Source organism: Nannobrachium achirus (assembly GCF_963921795.1).
Source record: "Nannobrachium achirus genome assembly, chromosome: 16".
Classification (NCBI taxonomy): domain Eukaryota; kingdom Metazoa; phylum Chordata; class Actinopteri; order Myctophiformes; family Myctophidae; genus Nannobrachium; species Nannobrachium achirus.
In genome coordinates this window covers 20,675,720-20,695,345 of record NC_137823.1, presented here as the reverse complement: position 1 = coordinate 20,695,345, position 19,626 = coordinate 20,675,720, and the positions used below count along the sequence as shown (strand labels likewise).

Sequence of the window (19,626 nt, the reverse complement as noted above, 5' to 3'; positions counted from 1 at the left end):
CACCCCCAAAATGACTTTTTTCCCCCCTATTGATGCACGCCATGGAGACTTGAGTTCAATAATATTATTATATATTTTTTGTTGCATTCCTAAGCCAATAATTTGATTACAATAAATGTAACCCTATTGATTCCGGAATTGGATAATAATATTACATTTACTGTAATTAAAAAAAGTCATTTTGGGGGTGAACTACTCCTTTTAAGTCTGTTAGTTGTCTAGCCCTATGGGTGGTTGATGGTTGTACTCTGTGTGCACGTGTGTAACTTGTTTACAACTCAGGAACATGCCATGTTCTGTAGCTCCAGTTGCAGCGTCCATCGTAAATCAGCACATACTGTACACACATGACAGCTGCTTGTGAGTAATTGAGTTAGTCACAGATACAGTAGACGGTGGCGTAAACATGTCATCGGTTGTGTTTTAGTTTATTGCTGTTTTTCCACCTTGAATGGTGGTCTTTTGACCTTTGATGTGATAGGATGCCCTTCTTGACCCGGTTTGGTTAAAGTTGTCTTTACCCCCCGCCTCTGAAAATGTTCTGTGCTAGGGACTAGGGATGTCACCGAATAATCGATTTTCGAATATTCGTTCGATTAATCAATATTCGATTTTAATATTTCATAATCGAAAATCGAAAAAATATTATTATTATTATTTTTTTTTTTTAATACTATTTTTTGGCTTAGTTAGTTAGTTTCAACCAAAATATAGAATATAGGCTAACAATAGTATTCATGATAATAGTAAATGGCCATTGATTTATTATTCACACCAGCACCAACTGTAAACTGTGTAGACAGAGTGAAGGAGCACAGCAGAGTGGCAGCTGCCTGCTACACACTCCCCTCCCCCCCTGTCTCAGACACAGGTGTGATTGATTCAGGCTTGATTGTTTGGTACTTGGTGGCCATCATCAAAGAAAAGGGAAAACAGCGTCCTCTGTATTGTAAAGCATCACAGAATCTGTTCTTGAGAGATTAGGTGAACAGTACACTGGCACACTAAAAAGAAAGATGAAGAGTAGTAGTTAGGCTACCAATTACCTGAAGAGCCATGTTGTACATATGTAAATGTGCATTGAAATCCAGTAAAAAAAAAGAAAAACAGAAGAAAAAAAAAAGTTTTTTTTTTTTTTAAATAAAAAATAAATAATAATAATTAATTATCGATTTTTGAATAATATTCGATTATTGCTATAGAATAATCGATTTTGATAAAGGTCCATTTTTGACATCCCTACTAGGGACCCCCAGAAGAGTAGTTATTCAACACTTTCCAAGATGTTTCAAAAATCTTCACAAATAGCAGATGTGCAAGCTCATATAGCTTGTATATCTGCTTATTCCTGAATAGACAACGGATGAAACGTATGCTTTCCCGGGTATTAAATGGGTTGGTCCAGATGCTGGAGAGATCGGTGTGGAATTAATGCGCGCATGTGAACATACACAAAAACAGCCACACAGACCGATGCATTTATCAGGGGTTAAAGTTCTCGGTCCTGGGGACTGATTTCAGTCTTGAGGATTCATTAGGGGCTACTTCTGAGATCAGTGCAGATCCGCAAAAAAATAAAGGTGTAGCGATGGCTGCGGTGTGAATGACAAAGTCGTCAAAACGCTAGTCAAGTGATCTCAAAGCAGTTATAATTTCAAGATATGAGTATTTGAATTGGCCAGACTAGCATAGAATAGAACAGAACTTCAGAAGATACTTCTATAAAATGAAGCATGGATTGGCACACACACATTCAGTGAAGGCAGTTCAGAACTTCAGGGAAACACCCCAAATATTGGTGTGCGCTGCGCGCGCCACGTTTCAAAAATTACATATTGGGACATGGACTGAAAATAAATGTCAGTCTTGGGATTTTTTTTGGCTTTAACCCCTGATTTATAGATGATTATTGTTATTTTTGGTTGCACTGTAGTGTTCTGTACCTCTCTCACCAACCATGCGGTCATCAGTCCATTGATTGTGTGAAGGCATGTGGTATGCAGGGGCGTCACAAGGGGTAATAAAGTGCGACTGAGTTACCAGGGCCCAAGGTGGAGGGGCCCTAGTAACTTTAGCTATTGAAAAATAGCAGATATACAAGCTCACAGCGCTGCACCGAGTGCCACGCTGCAAGCTTGTAGATCTGCTATTTTTGAAAAGTTGTAAAAATGTGCGCAAATCTTTGAATATATGTATTTTTTAAGTGAACATTTGTAACTCAAATTTTGCTTCTGGGGGGTCCCTGGAACTAAATATTTTGAGATGGGGGGTCCTTCACATGAAAAAGTTTGAGCATCACTGACATGGAAACATAGGTTTCTTGGCACACATTTTCACGATTTTTCAAAAATAGCAGATCTACAAGCTCGCAGCTGTGAGCTTGTATATCTGCTATTTTTCAATAGTTAACATTCATGGGGGGCCCGCAGTGAATCCTTGTACCCAGGGCCCAGAATTTGGTGTGACGCCCCTGGTGGTATGCAAGCTTAGCCCACTGCTGCACCATGCCTCTCTCCCACACTGCCCTGGCACTGTGGCGCTGATGTGTGGAGACAAACCCGTTTGTGTTCCAGACAGGCATGTGCACACATAGAGGGGGGCTTGAGTAGGGGTGGGCGATATGGTGATAATTATCGTTGAGGCGATACAATGTCTCCACGATACAATGTCTCCACGATATGCCTTTTCAGAGGTATCGTTTATATCGTGATACAATTGAGGGAGCCTTGTAAGAAATCCTGTTTAATCGTTAATACAGAGATTTGTTGCAGAATTCAATGGTCTTAACTCTGACTGTATACATTACAGGTCCATTTGGTTTCATTTGTATACTGTCAGAGTTACATACTTGTAAAGTTCAAATTAGACCTCCCAAAAGGAACCCAGAGAGTCTAGTTTTTGTCAAGTAACTTGAAAAATAACCATAAAAACCAATGTGAAAAAGAATCGTGATAAAACCGTGTATCGTGATACAGCTAGGGAAAATATCGTGATATTGTATTTTTCCATATCGCCCACCCCTAGGCTTGAGCCCCTGCCCTTTTATCTTTCTCTAAAAAGTGCCTTCTCCAGACCATGAATGCAGTTTTTACTACGGTGAAAGAAATGCAAATGCCCTCTTTCCGTGCCGTACCTATACCTGAAGGCAACATTCAAGAGAATTTCCTTGTCCAAACTCTCCTGAACTTGAATGCAATGTCTTATATTGAAAGAATTGCCCTCTCTGTGTAGAAATCCATGCCGTTACACCACATCGCCAGTATTGACTTGATTATGCTTAGTTCAGTGGTGGTATCAAGCACCGAAAATAGCCCGACCTCCAAGCTCACAACACGTCGCACTGCGACGCGTTGGGAGCTTGGAGGTCTGCTATTTTCGATATTTTCACCAAAAGGCCCTTTTAGACATTTCAGCCCCTGCCTCTTTGACATTCTCTGCACGTTCCTGAACCCTGTCGTGTTTGTGTTCCAGACGATGCCTTCATCAACCCCCAGCTCGCCAAGATCTTCGAGCGAGTCAGGCAGAGTGCCGACTTCATGCCTATTCATCAGATGATGGTACGCTTCTATTTCTGTCCACAATCTCTCTCTCTCCTCCTCATGTGTTTCTGTTTGCTCTGCTCCTCAAGCGTTTCCTAGTGTCCCTTCTCGTCTGCTCACAAACTGACGAACAGCCCCAAAACAAAACAAAATGTAAATTGAAATCCCAGTACTTTGCAAAGGACAGATGTGTGTCTAAACTTTCAGGCTGAGCCATAACAACGTAACTGATATGCATAAAAAAAATATATGAATGATGATGATGATTTTACTACTTGTCTGCATGTCAATTGAACTGTATATATGGAAATCTCTTATGCCCTATACGACAAAGTATAAATACAAAATACAAAAAGTAGCTGATCGACAATCTTGTAGACACATTTTCGGCTACAATTAACACATTGTGTGCTTTATATACATATAATTCATTATTTAGATACCTTGCGCCAGAGTTTTTCCAATGATTCTACCTTATTTTGAAGACCCACGGAAGCCACGCGCGTGTCCATGTCGTGGAAAGTCACTATGTTGTAATATTGATTGAACATGTTTTCTTTCACCCGGAAAAGAAAAACTGTTCCTGACTTTAGTCGGGAAACGCACTTAATGTGTTAAATGCCCCAAATAAAGATGCCAGTTTGAAAGTGTCTAATGTTGTGTTGTGTTGTGCTTGTGTAGAAAGTGCTGAACAATGACCTGGGTCCCAACTGGAGGGACAAGCTGGAGAGCTTTGAGGAGCGGCCGTTCGCCGCGGCCTCCATCGGACAGGTTCACCTGGCCCGCTTGAAAGACGGCCGGGAGGTCGCCATGAAAATACAGGTGGGCCTTGTGTGTGGGCGTGTGTGTGTGTGTGTGTGTGTGTGTGTGTGTGTGTGTGTGTGTGTGTGTGTGTGTGTGTGTGTGTGTGTGTGTGTGTGTGTGTGTGTGTGTGTGTGTGTGTGTGTGTGTGTGTGTGTGAGAGAGTGAGTGTTCTGTTAACATAGGCCTAGCTGGTTAGCAGAAACAAGTATTGCTGATGAATGATGTTTTCTGACATGACCTCTTTTCTCGCTTCCTTTCTGACACAAACACATGCTCATTCAGACACACACACACACACACACACACACACACACACACACACACAACACACACACACACACACACACACACACACACTTGTGTGCAAAGACACAGAAACATGTCCATGTACAAGAGAAGAGTGCCACATGATCTATGTTTCTTTCCACATGCCACAAATTAATTTATTCTTGATGTTTGATGAGGAGATCTAATCAGTTCCGCTAACGGTTAAGTGTTGTTTTTGTGTTCCCCTGTCAATCCTAGGCAGTAATTATCCTCAGGGTTAGCTACTGTAGAATAAAAACACATAATTACTAATTTATTACTTAGAATGATCAGTTATTACTCTGGAATCATGTTTATCAGGACACGCATTTTCCTCCACGACTTTGTCGATAAACAGAGATCAAACCTCTGACTTAATGCTTTGCTCCCCCCCTCCCTCCAGTCCCCACACACTCAATTCATACACACACACACACACACACACACACACACACACACACACACACACACGCACACACACACAACTCATATGGGCTCCAACTATTGATTATTTATTTACCGATTATTCTGTTGATTAGTTTTCTGATTAATCGAATAAAATAATACTAATAAATACAAATTGACCCAAATAATGTACATTTTTTGGACAAGATCAACTTTAACCATTTAAGTGGTCGACACCAGTATCGTTACAAAAATTGCAGATAACTTCACATCATGTGTTCGTATTGATCTGTGTGACGCTGTTAACCGTGACACCTTTGCCTTTTTGTCTCCCCGCTCTGTTTGTCCCTGTGGGCCTGCAGTACCCGGGCGTGGGTCAGAGTATCCACAGTGACGTCAACAACCTGATGACCCTACTGAGCATGAGCAACGCCCTGCCCGAAGGTAAACACTGCCTTCTGATTGTTTTCTTTTATTGAGAACTCGCCCTACAAGTCACACGCCTTTGTTTCTCTCTGTTTTCTCTTGTCTTTCTTGAGCGATTACATTCTCTCTGTATCTGTCACTCGCCAAGCAGAATTATTCAAAGAATTATTGACAAAATGAGTGATTCTCAACTAAAAAAAATAACTGTTGCCTATGCATTAGGCCAGTGGTTCTCAACCTTTTCAGACCACGGCACCCAAAATAATCATATTTTAGCTGGGGACCCCCCCACCTTGACGAGCACTAAGAGTTGAGGAATTACATTTTGTATAACACGGTTCTATACATTTCTGCCTCTAATATTTAACAATTTGGCCAATGTTTAATTTTTTCATTTTAGAGGCATTAAAAAGTCCTTAAATTGTCAATTTAGAAATGTGCATATGCGCCCCGATGGCCTACTGCTCTAAGCGCATATACATAGGCTTTGTGTAGCTTGGTTGGTTCGATTCGCTGGTTCGATTCGATATATATATATAAAAAAAAAAAAATGTGCATACTGTACCCTCTATAGTCTATACACTTAAACTTTGTGTTAGATTGTTTACTTTTGAGTGAGGAAAACAATGTTGCACATTAAGTTAAACATCTGGGGAACCCCCAAAATAATTTGGGGACCCCCCTGGAGGTCCCGACCCACAGGTTGAGAACCACTGCATTAGGCAACAGACCCCCATTTGATATGTTTTCTTTTCATCTCTGGACACCAGTCGCTGTAAAATCTTCAGTGTTCATTTTTAACACTGACAGGCCCTCATTTATCAATTGAGTGTAAAAAAACGGTCTATTTTTTTCACCAAATTTTGCGCATGTCTACAATGGAATAAGAGGTGTAAGATCAATCCTACACCACCTCAGAACCTGACGTGAGATTTCATCCTACCCTACACCAACGTCAAAGTCACGTTGAAATGATAAATGTTGAGACTTCCCTAAATTTCGGTGTACGCCCAAATTTTGATCTGCACCACGTTGATAAATGAGAGCCACAGTGTTCCAATGGAACTTCAAATAGGTGCACTGTCAGAGGCACAGACAGACCCATAAGGGTTCATCACTGTATCAATGACTTAACTGGGGACCCCCTAGCAATGTAGTGGAGACAAAAGTACAAGTATTTGTCTTTGAAATGCAGTGCAGTGGAGGTTATAAGCTCCCCCCCCAAAGAAATAAATACATAAGCATATACAGGTACTCAACTAAAATAGACTCAAAATGTACAATGCTCAAAAGTAAAGGTACTGAAGTAAATGTGATTCTCTCCTGTCCCCTCCTGTGTGTAGGTCTGTTTCCAGAGCATATGATAGACGTGATGAGGCAGGAGCTGGAGAAGGAGTGTGATTACACCAGAGAGGCTCAGTGTGCCAAGAAGTTCAGGTGAGTCTCATTATACAGCTTTTCAAATAGGGCTGTCACAATTATTACATAATCGTCTAATCGTGACTTTTTTTTGACATAATCGTGATTATTTTTTATAATCGTCATAATCGTTTCCATGTTGAAAAATGTTCATATATTTAAAAAAAAAGGTCAAACATTTTGGAAATTGTGAGCTTGTAGATCGGCTATTTCCACTATCAAAGTTATTTTTTAAGTAGTAAGTTGTCAAATATGTCAGTAATTTCTTTGTATATTTAGGTTATGTGTCATATCTACCATGTACAACTTCAAAGCCTAAAAGCCAAACAGAAATGTAATTATCAACGACAGAAACACAATTAAATCGTTAATCGCCAATTATTTGAGTGACAATTAATCGTCATGTAAAATGTCATATCGTGACAGCCCTACTTTCAAAGGAAGAAATAACGCACATCCTCCGTTCTTCGGTGCCAAGCTATAACTGACTGAGTGCAGTAATACTAGAAACAAAGAAGGTAGTAGGCTAGTCAATCTAAGCTAAAAAGGGGCCTGACCCAAAAGAAATTGCAATAGTAATCATTCAGGGTTTTTTATGATCCTTAGGGTCATCCAAAACACATGTTAAAAATCTTCCAAAATATTCTTAGTGGATCAAAGTAAATTCAGGGGATTCAAGTTTGGGTCCCAAGTTTGGGACCCCCCAAAGAATCTTCTTTAAGTAGCATGTGAGGGGTCTAACTAGGGGGTTTTCATAATTCTGAATCCATTGCAAGCATTTGTTTTGCATGAAAAACATTCCTCGGTCCCAAAACACGATGGTATAGTGATGGTTTAGTGATGAGTCATCACTTTTCACACTTTGTGGGGTCCATTTTTTGCCAGAGGAATGTTTTTCATGCAAAACAAATGCTTGCAATGGATTCAGAATCATGGAAACCCCCTAGTTAGACCCCTCACATGCTACTTAAGCTGGCCATACACTACACGATAATCGGGCCCGACTGAATCGGGTAGAATTAAACACTACAGGATCATTTTTTCCAGATTATTTTACCAGATAATCTAAACGGGCTCAGACTAGCCGTTTTGAACAGTCGGGCGCTCCGCACGCTACAAGATTCTATCCCGATTGAGTCGGGCCTGAACAAAGCAATAATACATAGGCCTAATATAAAATACAAAATATCACGGGGCTGTTCTTCGCCTACACACACACGCACACGCACACAACAACACATAAACGTTATCCACACAACACACCATCGCTTCGCGCAATGGAGAAAAAAAACGCTTCAATTGTGTCCCATTTTGATGATCATATGAGTTCACTTTGACACGTTTCATGTCAATCCATGCCTCTGTTCAACTCTCTGACTTTTACCCTCTCTGTCTCTATCACTGCTGCGTGCTGCGCGCTGTCTGCTTCTCATGGTGCCTGATTTATGATTAGTCGTATGACTGTGTGGCGCACAGAACATTAGATTTCCAAGATCAAACTGCGTCCCTCCGCGCCACATTGTAGGGTTTGTAGATCAGGCAGTACTTGCACTCGTGTGCTGTTCCCACTTCAGTCTGTGACTGACTGGTAGGCCTAGTGACTATTTCTGCTGATATAAAACAAACTCGCGACCATTGAGTTTTAATTCCCATCGCAAGCAATCATGATACAACCTGGGAGGATGGATGTGGATCATTATTTGAAATAATAAGCAGTGTATTTATGTGTATTGCTTTTTTGGGGGGTAACTTGTTTTTAGTCCCAAATATAGTCTACTGTAATGCTTTAAAAAGGACAGGCCTATTAGGCCTATATCCATATCCAGGTTTATCATTGTCAGTTTTGATAAAGTAATTTTATTTTATAATAGTTAAGGTAACGTGCGCGCATATTTTCTAAACCTGCTGTCTGTTAAAATACTTGTGCGTGCGAAACGCCTGGCTATGCGGGGCGCGCTGTGCCCGGAGTAGCCAGGAGTTGTTAACCCAGCTGGTAGATCAAACAACGAGTTGATGATGGCCCATTAATTAAGCTACACGCTGTACCTATGGCCAATTGGAACTTGAAAGGAGTAGAGATTACATAACTGCACCGTGCACGGACCATCAGAGAAAGTGACTGACGTGGGGTGAGCTGCTGTTGTAGGCTGCTTCCACCACGGACGGTTCAAGTTCAAGACAGGTTCAAGGAGAGAGGGCGAGATCATTTAGCGACCTACAACTGGGTTGCAACCCAGTCGGTAGTTTTCACCGACTGGGTCGCTAAATCTACCGACTGGGTTGCTAAATCACCGACTGGGTTGCTAAATCAACCAACTGGGTCGGTAAATCTACCGACTGGGTCGCTAAATCAACCAACTGGGTCGGTAAATCTACCGACTGGGTCGCTAAATCAACCGACTGGGTCGCTAAATCACCGACTGGGTCGGTAAATCACCGACTGGGTCGGTAAATCTACCGACTGGGTCGGTAAATCTACCGACTGGGTCGGTAAATCAACCGACTGGGTCAGTAAATCAACCGACTGGGTCGCTAATTAAATCACCTTCCAAACCAGCCTTCTCCTCTCTCTCTCTCTCCCCGTCGCTCGCCGGACAGTGATCGCCGTCTGCTGTTTGGTTGATCTATCTGCCTGTGTGGTTTAGATCAGCTGCGTTGACAAACCAGCCTTCTCCTCTCTCTCTCTCTCTCTCTCTCTCTCTCTCTCTCTCTCTCTCTCTCTCTCTCTCTCTCTCTCTCTCTCTCTCTCCAGCCTTCTCCGCCTCTATATATATTTTTTATTTGTAGGCCTATTCTATATATTTATTTGTTTTTTATTAAAACTTGTATGTTTTTTGTTTTGCGCCTGGCGTTACTGCCGACAGACAGGCAGGCAGGCAGTGCGTGTCTCTGTCTGTCTGTCTGTCTGTCTGTCTGTCTGTCTGTCTGTCTGTCTGTCTGTCTGTCTGTCTGTCTCTGCCTGCGCCTCTGTCTGTCTGTCTATAGACCCTTTATTTTTAATAGAACACCTGGGACCTCTTCAAGGACCACTCGCGGTCCCGGACCACTGTTTGAGAAACACTGACAACGCACGGGTGTGTGTGTGTGTGTGTGTGTGTGTGTGTGTGTGTGTGTGTGTGTGTGTGTGTGTGTGTGTGTGTGTGTGTGTGTGTGTGTGTGTGTGTGTGTGTGTGTGCGTGCGCGCGCTTTTTTTTTTTGTTTTGACTGACACAAACAGAATTATTACAATACCTCTAAATGTTATTTGTTTATAATTTTTTTGCCTTAAGTTTCTTCCTGTTGTGTTAGTTTTTAATAGGCCTACTCTCTGTGATTGTTTTAAATACTTAGTTGGAAAGACATCATGACGTTATTATCCCGGCGGCACACACTGCCTCTGATGTCTGCGCGCTGATTTTTTTTTCTTCTTCCTCGAAAGCAGTGCTTTTTGCCTTTGATGTCTGCGCGCCGATTTTTTTTATTCTTCTTCCTCGAAAGCAGTGATTTTTTTTAGTTAGAGAGAGAGAGAGAGAGAGAGAGAGAGAGAGAGAGAGAGAGAGAGAGAGAGAGAGAGAGAGAACTGATGATATCAAATGGAATCCAACAACCATTACAAAAATATGTATATTTTCCTGCTCTGCCTGTATTGTATTGTGTACACTTCTGCTTTGGCAGTATGTTTTCTCATGCCAATAAAGCCATTTGAATTGAATTGAATTGAATAGAGAGAGAGTGTAGGCTTCGCGGTGCACCAAAACCTGAACCTATCCTTAACCATAACCCTAACCCTAACCTTAACCCTAACCCTAACTCTAACCCTAACCCTAACCATAACCTTAACCCGAACCCTAACCCTAACCCTAACTCTAACCCTAACCCTAACCTCAGTAAAACAGACGCTGAGTAGCTAACCTGCCGACGCTGGTGAAAACGAGCGCTCCTTGCCTTAGCTCTCCTAGAATTTAGAAACTCGGCACCCGCAATAATAAAGGTTTATGGGAGTTTAATATAGCCTGTGTCTGTCTGTCTGCCTGCTTGCCTGTCTGTGTGTCCGTCTCGATGTAGTAGGCCTATTAGGCAAGTCATAATAATAATAATATTAATACATAGGCCTAATTAATGTGTGGCACGCATGCATCTCAGTGCTGTGCGCACATTTAATCACCCGACAGACAGGCAGGCAGGCAGCGCGTGTCTCTGTCTGTCTGTCTGTCTGTCTGTCTGTCTGTCTGTCTGTCTGTCTGTCTGTCTGTCTGTCTGTCTCTGCCTGCGCCTCTGTCTGTGCCTCTGTCTGTCTGTCTAGACCCTTTATTTTTAATAGAACACCTGGGAGCTCTTCAAGGACCACTCGCGGTCCCCGACCACTGTTTGAGAAACACTGACAACGCACGGGTGTGTGGGTGTGTGTGTGTGTGTGTGTGTGTTCGCGCGCTAAGCAGCGCAAACTACACCAGGTGAAAACGATTGTCTTTGATTGTGTGTGTTTGGGAGCTCTCTCTTTAAACATAACCAAAAAAGCACTGCTTTCGAGGAAGTCATTATGTCTTTCAGACTATTTAAAACAATCACAGAGAGTATGCATATTAAAAACTAACACAACAGGAAGAAACTTTAAGGCAAAAAAAAATTAGGGGTATTGTAATAAAAAAGAAACAAAGCGCGCGCGCGCGCGCGCGCACACACACACACACACACACACACACACACACACACACACACACACACACACACACACACAGGCAGAGACAGACAGACAGACAGACAGACAGAGACACGCGCTGCCTGCCTGCCTGTCTGTCGGCAGTAACGCCAGGCGCAACACTTATGGGAACTGTCTGAAAACAAAAAACATACAAGTTTAAATAAAAAACAAATAAATATATAGAATAGGCCTACAAATAAAAAATATATATAGAGGCGGAGAAGGCTGGAGAGAGAGAGAGAGAGAGAGGAGAAGGCTGGTTTGTCAACGCAGCTGATCTAAACCACACAGGCAGATAGATCAACCAAACAGCGGACGGCGATCACTGACTGGCGAGCGACCCGGTCGGGGAGAGAGAGAGAGAGAGAGAGAGAGGAGAAGGCTGGTTTGGAAGGTGATTTAATTAGCGACCCAGTCGGTTGATTTACCGACCCAGTCGGTAGATTTACCGACCCAGTCGGTGATTTACCGACCCAGTCGGTGATTTACCGACCCAGTCGGTAGATTTACCGACCCAGTCGGTTGATTTAGCGACCCAGTCGGTTGATTTACCGACCCAGTCGGTAGATTTACCGACCCAGTTGGTAGATTTACCGACCCAGTTGGTTGATTTAGCAACCCAGTCGGTGATTTAGCGACCCAGTCGGTAGATTTAGCGACCCAGTCGGTAGATTTAGCAACCCAGTCGGTGGATTTAGCGACCCAGTCGGTGAAAACTACCGACTGGGTTGCAACCCAGTTGTAGGTCGCTAAATGATCTCGCTCCTACTGGGTTCAAGTTCAAGACAGGCAAGTGTCTGCTTTTACTTTAGTGGCCATGGCCTAGGCTTTCAATCATGATTTCCCCTGTCTTTTAACAAATTATCGCGGTGTGGGCGGATGGATCAATCAAATATAATCATAAAAAAAAGATCCGAGGGCACGGAGATCCAAATCCAATGTCCCAGAGAGAGAGAGAGAGAGAAAGAGAGGACGGTTCTGTCTGGTCCATTTGAAGAACTGTAATCCAGCATTTTGAGGTGGAAACATGGAGAATGCACAGGTTTATCATACATTTGAGAGTGAGAACCATAAATTTAATGTAACTTGGAGTTGGAGGAGGAGAGCAGAGCTGGAAAGTTATTAGCGAGTCCAGATCAGCTGTGGCTCTTGCACTAATTGGTTTGGCCTAGTTTTACGTCTTTGTTGATTGATTGATTGATTTTGTGTGTGTGTGTGTGTGTGTGTGTGTGTGTGTGTGTGTGTGTGTGTGTGTGTGTGTGTGTGTGTGTGTGTGTGTGTGTGTGTGTGTGTGTGTGTGTGTGTGTGTGTGTGTGTGTGTGTGTGTGTGTGTGTGTGTGTGGAGAAAAAGAGATAGCTCTGTCACTCAGATATGCAGAGACTTGCGTCTATCAGCGGCTGCTGTACCTATTTTCTCTCAGTCCCCTGCTGCCCTTCCAGTCTTCCAGACCAGTAGGCCTACAGATCCAGGAAAATATCAAACATGTTTGAAAAGAGTCGGGCTACCCCCGATCGTCCTCCGAGCCACTCGGCTGGGCTCCGAGTGGATCTGTGAGACCTCACGCTAGACGACGTTCATGCCCGATTGTCGGGCCCGTTTCAGTCGGTGGCAGCCCGATTGTCGGGAGGGTAATTAAATAGCCCGATTATCGGCTAGTGTGCGGCCAGCTTTAAAGAAGATTTTTTGTGGAGTCTTTTTTTCCTATAGTAAGTGAAGGGACCCAAACTTGAACCAACTGAATTTACCTTGATCCACTAAGAATATTTTGGAAGATTTTTAACATGTGTTTTGGATGACCCTAAGGATCATAAAAAACCTTGAACCATTACTATTGCAATTTCTTTTGGGTCAAACCTCAGATTGACTGGGCTATAGCCCGCACTATTCAGTACTGAAGAAGACTTTAATCAGTCGAAACGTCTATCTGCTTTTTTGCTGCTTGTCAATAAAAAGTTTGGAGCGACTTAAAAGTGAGTGCGGGCTACATTCTCTCATTATACAGCTCACACAGGTGCAGCGCACAGCAGTCGTTTAAGGCTCTGTGCAGAGGACAATGGTCTGTAGAGAAAACTATAAAAAAAAAGAAAAAAAAAAAGATTGACGAGTGACACCATTGTACTTCCTTATTTACATTCACCATGGTAACGTGGCTGCACATAGTCTGCACGTCATGACATCACACGTTTCGTCGTTTCCTCCGTTTTTAATGTTCAGATGGAATTCCACCCCCCAAAACGCTGGTGACGTCTGTACGAACGGCATATCTGACATTTTATTTTGCCGTTTTCTATAGAAACCGATTTTGTCTGAACAGTGCCTTAGACTAGATGAGCCGGCCAACGATAGAGATTCTGAAAACATAAAAGAGTCGCCGAACACTCTGGTAGCTGTCGGTGTAAAGTGTTATTCAGGATAGGAGAACAATTAAAACCAAACTAGCGCTTTGGACCGCGATGCTGCCTTCTTCGGGGAAGTGTGAAGTCTCATTGCAGCACATGAGCATTTGTGTGCATTATAAATGTGGTAACAATACCAGAAAGTAAAAACAGGCACACACTCAAAACAGAACATTGTCATTTGTATCAAGTGTCACACACACACACACACACACACACACACACACACACACACACACACACACACACACACACACACACACACACACACACACACACACACACACACACACACACACACACACACACACACACACACTCACAAACTTACACACACACATGCACGCATGCACGCGCACACACACAGACACGTGTGCCCTATAAACAGTAGTTTATACTTAGCTGTCTCCTTGTTTGTGGTTGGATGTCCGACCCTCTGATCCATGTCCAACTGCTAAAGATAGACCGTACTGTATGGACAGTCTGTCTTATTTATTAACCCATTTAGACCTGGAACGCATTATTGTATGCTTTAACTATAAAAAAAAATAGCAGATCTGCTATTTTTGAAAAGATTGTGAAAATGTGTGCAAGTCTTTGAATATTTTGATCCAATTCTACAAGTGTCTTCTAAATCCTTCTAATGATTTTTTGATGTTTCTATGTCAGTGGTGCTCAAACTAAAAGTCAAGGATCCCCAAAGTGATAGTATTTGACCACCAACGCCCATCTCAAAATACTTAGTTCCAGTGACCCCTAGAGGCAAAATTTGAATTACAAGTGTTCGCTCTAAAAATACACACATTCAAAGATTTGAACACATTTTCACGACGGGTTCCACCTTGCAGTGGAAAGGGGGCTTTACTCTCTGTTGAAGCCCTCTGCAGTGTAATAATCCAGAGTGTGTTATGTTGAAGCCCCCTGCAGTGTAATAATCCTGAGTGTGTTCTGTGTGTCTTCCAGGGAGCTCCTGAAGGATCATCCGTTCTTCTTCGTGCCGGAGGTGGTGGACGAGCTGAGCAGCAAACATGTGCTGACCACAGACCTGGTCCCTGGCTTCCCTCTGGAGCAGGCTGAAGGCCTGTCCCAGGACCTGAAGAACGAGGTACAGTACAACCACTGGCTGGCTGGATGGATGGATGGATGGATGGATGGTTGGTTAAAACTTAAAAGGCCACTTTTGTTAAGCACATGAACCCCCAACATCCCTATTCTCAGGGGAAAGCTCGCCAAAAATAGCCAATAGTGAGCTTGTAGACATCATATATGGATTCTGTTAGTGTGGTATGTGGCCTCCATATATGGGCATGATATGAAGTCCTGTTAGATATGGGCTTAATATTGATGACATCAGGGATCTTCTTATATGGGCATAAAAGGGATTCTGTTAGTGTGGTTCCCCTGACATCACAGTGATGTCAGAACGGCAAACCCATAGATAGTAAAAAAAAGTGTACACGTCCAGACAGACGTCCGGACAGAGACATGATGTGCCGTTTTACATACTAAACTCTCTGTCTTTCTCAGATCTGTCATAACATCCTGCTCCTGTGTCTGAGGGAGCTGTTTGAGTTCAGGTTCATGCAGACCGACCCCAACTGGTCCAACTTCTTCTACGACCCACAGACGCACAAGGTGAGCCTGGTGTCCACAGTCACTGTGGTAAACAACAGTATCAGGGTACTTACTGTACGTTTTTGATCCATGTCAGTTGGTTATTTATTTTAAGCGGATGTCCCGTCCTTTCCCCTCTAGGTGGCACTGTTGGACTTCGGAGCCAGCCGGTCGTTTGATCAGGGCTTCACGGACCTCTACATTGAGGTGAGGAGCCTGACGCGGCCGTCAGTCCGCAGATAATCTCCCATAATACTACAGTATAGGCCAGGGCTGGGCAACTTTGATGGAGAGGGCCGCTATTACGCTATATGTTCACACTCATTCCAGAGGGCCACATTGCATATCGTCGTTGTCGGGTGGAAACCTTGTATCTCCAAGTTTCAAATGTGTACGTTGTTTCGCAAAGTAAAGCCCTGCTTCATCATACAAGGCCGTTGCACAAAAGTATGTGAAAACAGCAGATCTACAAGCACACAACGCCTCGCGGTGCGAGGCGTTGTGTGCTTGTAGATCAGCTGTTTTCACTAGTTTAAGGCATTTTTAAAATGATAAATGAAAAACGAACGGTTTTGGACATACAAGGTTTTCACCCGACAACGACGATATACAGTCAAAAATAGCTGATCTACAAGCTTTTGACGAATTCCAGACTTTTACTTGTAACATAGTATTCCTACATTTCGTTATTGATACTTTTACTTAAAGTAAGAAATGTGAGTACTTTTTCCACCACTGCAGAGGAGAGCCAGTGTGACGGAGTTTGCTGTGTTTTTCAGGTCATCCGTTCAGCTGCCATGGGAGACAGAGAGGGAGTCCTGAGGAAATCCATCGAGATGAAGTTCCTCACCGGATTTGAGACCAAGGTAGCTGTCTGTCTGTCTGTCTGTCTGTCTGTCTGTCTGTCTGTCTGTCGGTCTGTCTGTCTGTCTGACTGTCTGCACAGTCAAATCAACTACCACACAGTCAAATCCTCAGTGTTTATTTACGGGTCCAGTTGGGTCCGTTTTTACATTCCCCGAGTTGACCACTGAAGACCTTTTGGTATATACTTTGTCTAATAATAATAATGATAATAAGAAGAAGAAGAATAGTGCATGCAATTTATTTTGTGCTTTTCTAGATGCTCAAGTCTGAAGAGGTGGGTCTTGATGGTTGTTTTAAACGAGGCAAACTAACTAACCTTGCAACTAAGGAAAAGGAAACAAATTAATTTACAATTCAAATTCAAGGGAGCTTTATTGGCATGGGAAAACGTACATTTCGTTTACATTACCAACGCAAGAGTCAAAATAGAATAAAAACAGTTGAAAATGGGGAACGTAGACTTAGTCAACTAAATATCAAAATCGTAGTCTTCGTCAACAATATTAACACTGTTCCCGTGTGTTCTTGGCAGGCGATGGAGAACGCCCACGTGGACGCGGTGATGATCCTGGGCGAGGCCTTCGACTCCACGGAGCCCTTCGACTTTGGCGCGCAGTCCACCACGCAGCGCATCCACAACCTCATCCCCGTCATGCTCAAGCAGCGGCTGACGCCGCCGCCCGAGGAGACCTACTCGCTGCACCGCAAGATGGGCGGCTCCTTCCTCATCTGCTCGCGGCTCAACGCCAAGCTGCCCTGCTACCAGATGTTCCAGGACACGTACAACAACTACTGGGAAGGCCGCGAACGCCCCAACACCTCCAACACCCCCAAGGCTTAAGCCAGTTCCCCACCCCCAAGTGAACGATTGTTTTGGGGTCCTGGGGTCCGACGGATGGGCCCGAGGGAATGGGGGGAGGTACTGTAGAGCCTAGAGGTAGAAGAAGAAGTGACTTTGGAGGGGGCGATGGTTTTTGTTTGAGGCGGCCGCCATTGTACGATCCAAAACTATCCCGCGGGGTTAGTTGGCTAAAGCCGGTGGTTTGCGCTGGTTCTCAAACATTTTCCTGTCAAGGACCCCCAGATGTATTATTATGTGTTTGGCCCCACGGATCCCCATCTGGAAATATTATGTGCAAGGGAGAAGATATGTGTATTAGAATATAGAATAAGATGAGATTAGTGTAAAAATACTTTTTCAAAGAAAAGTTTTCAAGGATTTTCGAAGTGTTTTGAAAATAGCAGATCTTCAAGATCTTATTTTTTTCCCTCACCTTGGAGATGTAATGGAATTGTGTTTGTAGACATTTGAGTAGCAGAGAGGAGGCGGCGACAACATGGGACCGACAGTGCAACAGGGTCAACCTCTACGACTCTCTACGTCCTCTGACTAAGGAGACGGGATAGAGGTGGCATTATTAATGCTTATTTTCATAACATTTATTTAACCAGTGAAATCCACATTGAGACTAAGTCTCAATGCCCAGGGGAGAACGTAAAAACATATTTGACAGCATCATTTGTTCCCTGTTGTCTTTTCGAGATGATTAACGAAAATTTGAGCGTCATTCATTGAAAATAGTTGTCTGGGGCAAAACTTTGTCTTTTGAAACCGGTAGACTTTTTAGACTTTGTCTAAAAAGCGGTAATGACTAAACATTTTGATTGCAACGTAATGCTCTCATACATTCAATGACTGTAGTAATTTCGCTGACATTCATGCGTAATTCATGCGTTGCTGGACACGGGTGTCGCTCGCTGGAAATATGTGCATTAGGTTATTTTCGATAAGCGACACTATCGTACAGCAAAGCACAAATGACGCTTAAATCAGAGTGAAGCTAACAAGTGATCAAGTTTGGATTACCGGTAATTAAGGTGCCATCGAAAACATTTGCAACAAGTATGCAAATCGAGGAAATATTTTCACATGTCAGTGTATGGCATCGTTTCAAAGCGTACAACCTGAACTTTCATAATCCAACATGTCAACAGTTATCCACAGATTTGGCATTTGAATCTTTATTATTATTATTGGGAGAGAGTAGGAACAAAGAGTAGAGAGAAAAGAGCGAGAAAGAGTAGAGCGTATTAATGTAACTATGAATGGTGGGCCCCTAAACGACAGGAGAACCGATATGCTTTAAAAACACCTTCTCAGGGTGCTTTTACTCTGTTTTCTGAGTAAACAGGAAATGGTCGAATAATAGGAAAGCCTATTTCACGCAACAGAAGCAATCTGAATCTGTCATTTGACCTGTGGTCTTTCCGAGGGCACGGACTTGAGATTCAGGGGAACTGTTCCACTCCGCTAGGTTATACCGTATAGCGCGTTGGCTCGCGGCATCGTCTGAACTGGACCTATCGCAATTCAGAGGCAATGTAGGAATGTAAGAAGATGTACTGTAGCCTACTGCCAAATGGCAGGGCTCTCGAACCCCATTTTAGCTCAGAGAATGTACAAACGGAAGCCAACGTGGCCAAAGAAGAAGGCCAAAGAGGAGGTTTGCGCATGTGGTGAGAGTGGACATTGCAGGTGGCCGGAGTGACCAAGTAGGAAGATGCAGAGAACAGAAGCAGATGGTAACAGATACTGACGCTGAGGGGAATTATCCAAAAGAAGAAGAGCAGAGAGTACAAATGGAACCAAAATGTTGTCCTTTAACTGTACCATGTGTAGATGTGTTCGACTTGTGTATTCTCTGGGTTTAACCCATTAAGACTTGGAACGCATCTGTGTCGCGTTAAGACTTGAACCGCTTTAACCTTTATTTTATGCTTTAGCTATTGAAAAATAGCAGATAGACAAGCTCACAGCGCAGCACAGAGTGCCGTGCTGCGAGCTTGTAGATCTGCAATTTTTTTTTAAATCATGAAAGTTTGTGCAAGTCTTTGAATATATATATATTCTTTTTTTAAAGATTTGTTTTTGGGCTTTCATGCCTTTATTGATAGGACAGTAGACTGACAGGAACTGGGGGGAGAGACGGGGAGGGACACCCGGCAAAGGCCGTCCGGATCGGGAATCGAATCGATGACGCCGCCAGGCATCCATGCCTATGTGGCAATGCCTAAGTGCTATGCGCCTGGACCAGTAGGTCAGCGGGTGCCCCCTTTGAATATTTTGGACGCGTTTCTATTAAAGTCTTCTAGGTTTTTTGAAAAACG

General features: G+C 43.2%; 1 protein-coding gene across 2 annotated transcripts in view; it reads left to right on the top strand.

Annotated features, from left to right (window-relative positions):
• Positions 1 to 19,213, top strand: part of coq8aa (coenzyme Q8A-a) — a 61,077-nt gene extending 41,864 nt beyond the window's left edge. For both annotated transcript variants that reach the window (XM_080744418.1, XM_080744419.1), the window contains 9 exons: positions 3,472 to 3,557; positions 4,221 to 4,361; positions 5,417 to 5,498; positions 6,824 to 6,917; positions 14,941 to 15,082; positions 15,505 to 15,612; positions 15,733 to 15,798; positions 16,371 to 16,457; positions 16,991 to 19,213. In XM_080744418.1, coding sequence (XP_080600544.1) covers positions 3,472 to 3,557; positions 4,221 to 4,361; positions 5,417 to 5,498; positions 6,824 to 6,917; positions 14,941 to 15,082; positions 15,505 to 15,612; positions 15,733 to 15,798; positions 16,371 to 16,457; positions 16,991 to 17,299 — 1,115 coding nt within the window. In that variant the 3' untranslated portion in view covers positions 17,300 to 19,213. The remainder of the gene's footprint in view (positions 1 to 3,471; positions 3,558 to 4,220; positions 4,362 to 5,416; positions 5,499 to 6,823; positions 6,918 to 14,940; positions 15,083 to 15,504; positions 15,613 to 15,732; positions 15,799 to 16,370; positions 16,458 to 16,990) is intronic.
• The last annotated feature ends 413 nt before the right edge of the window (positions 19,214 to 19,626 follow it).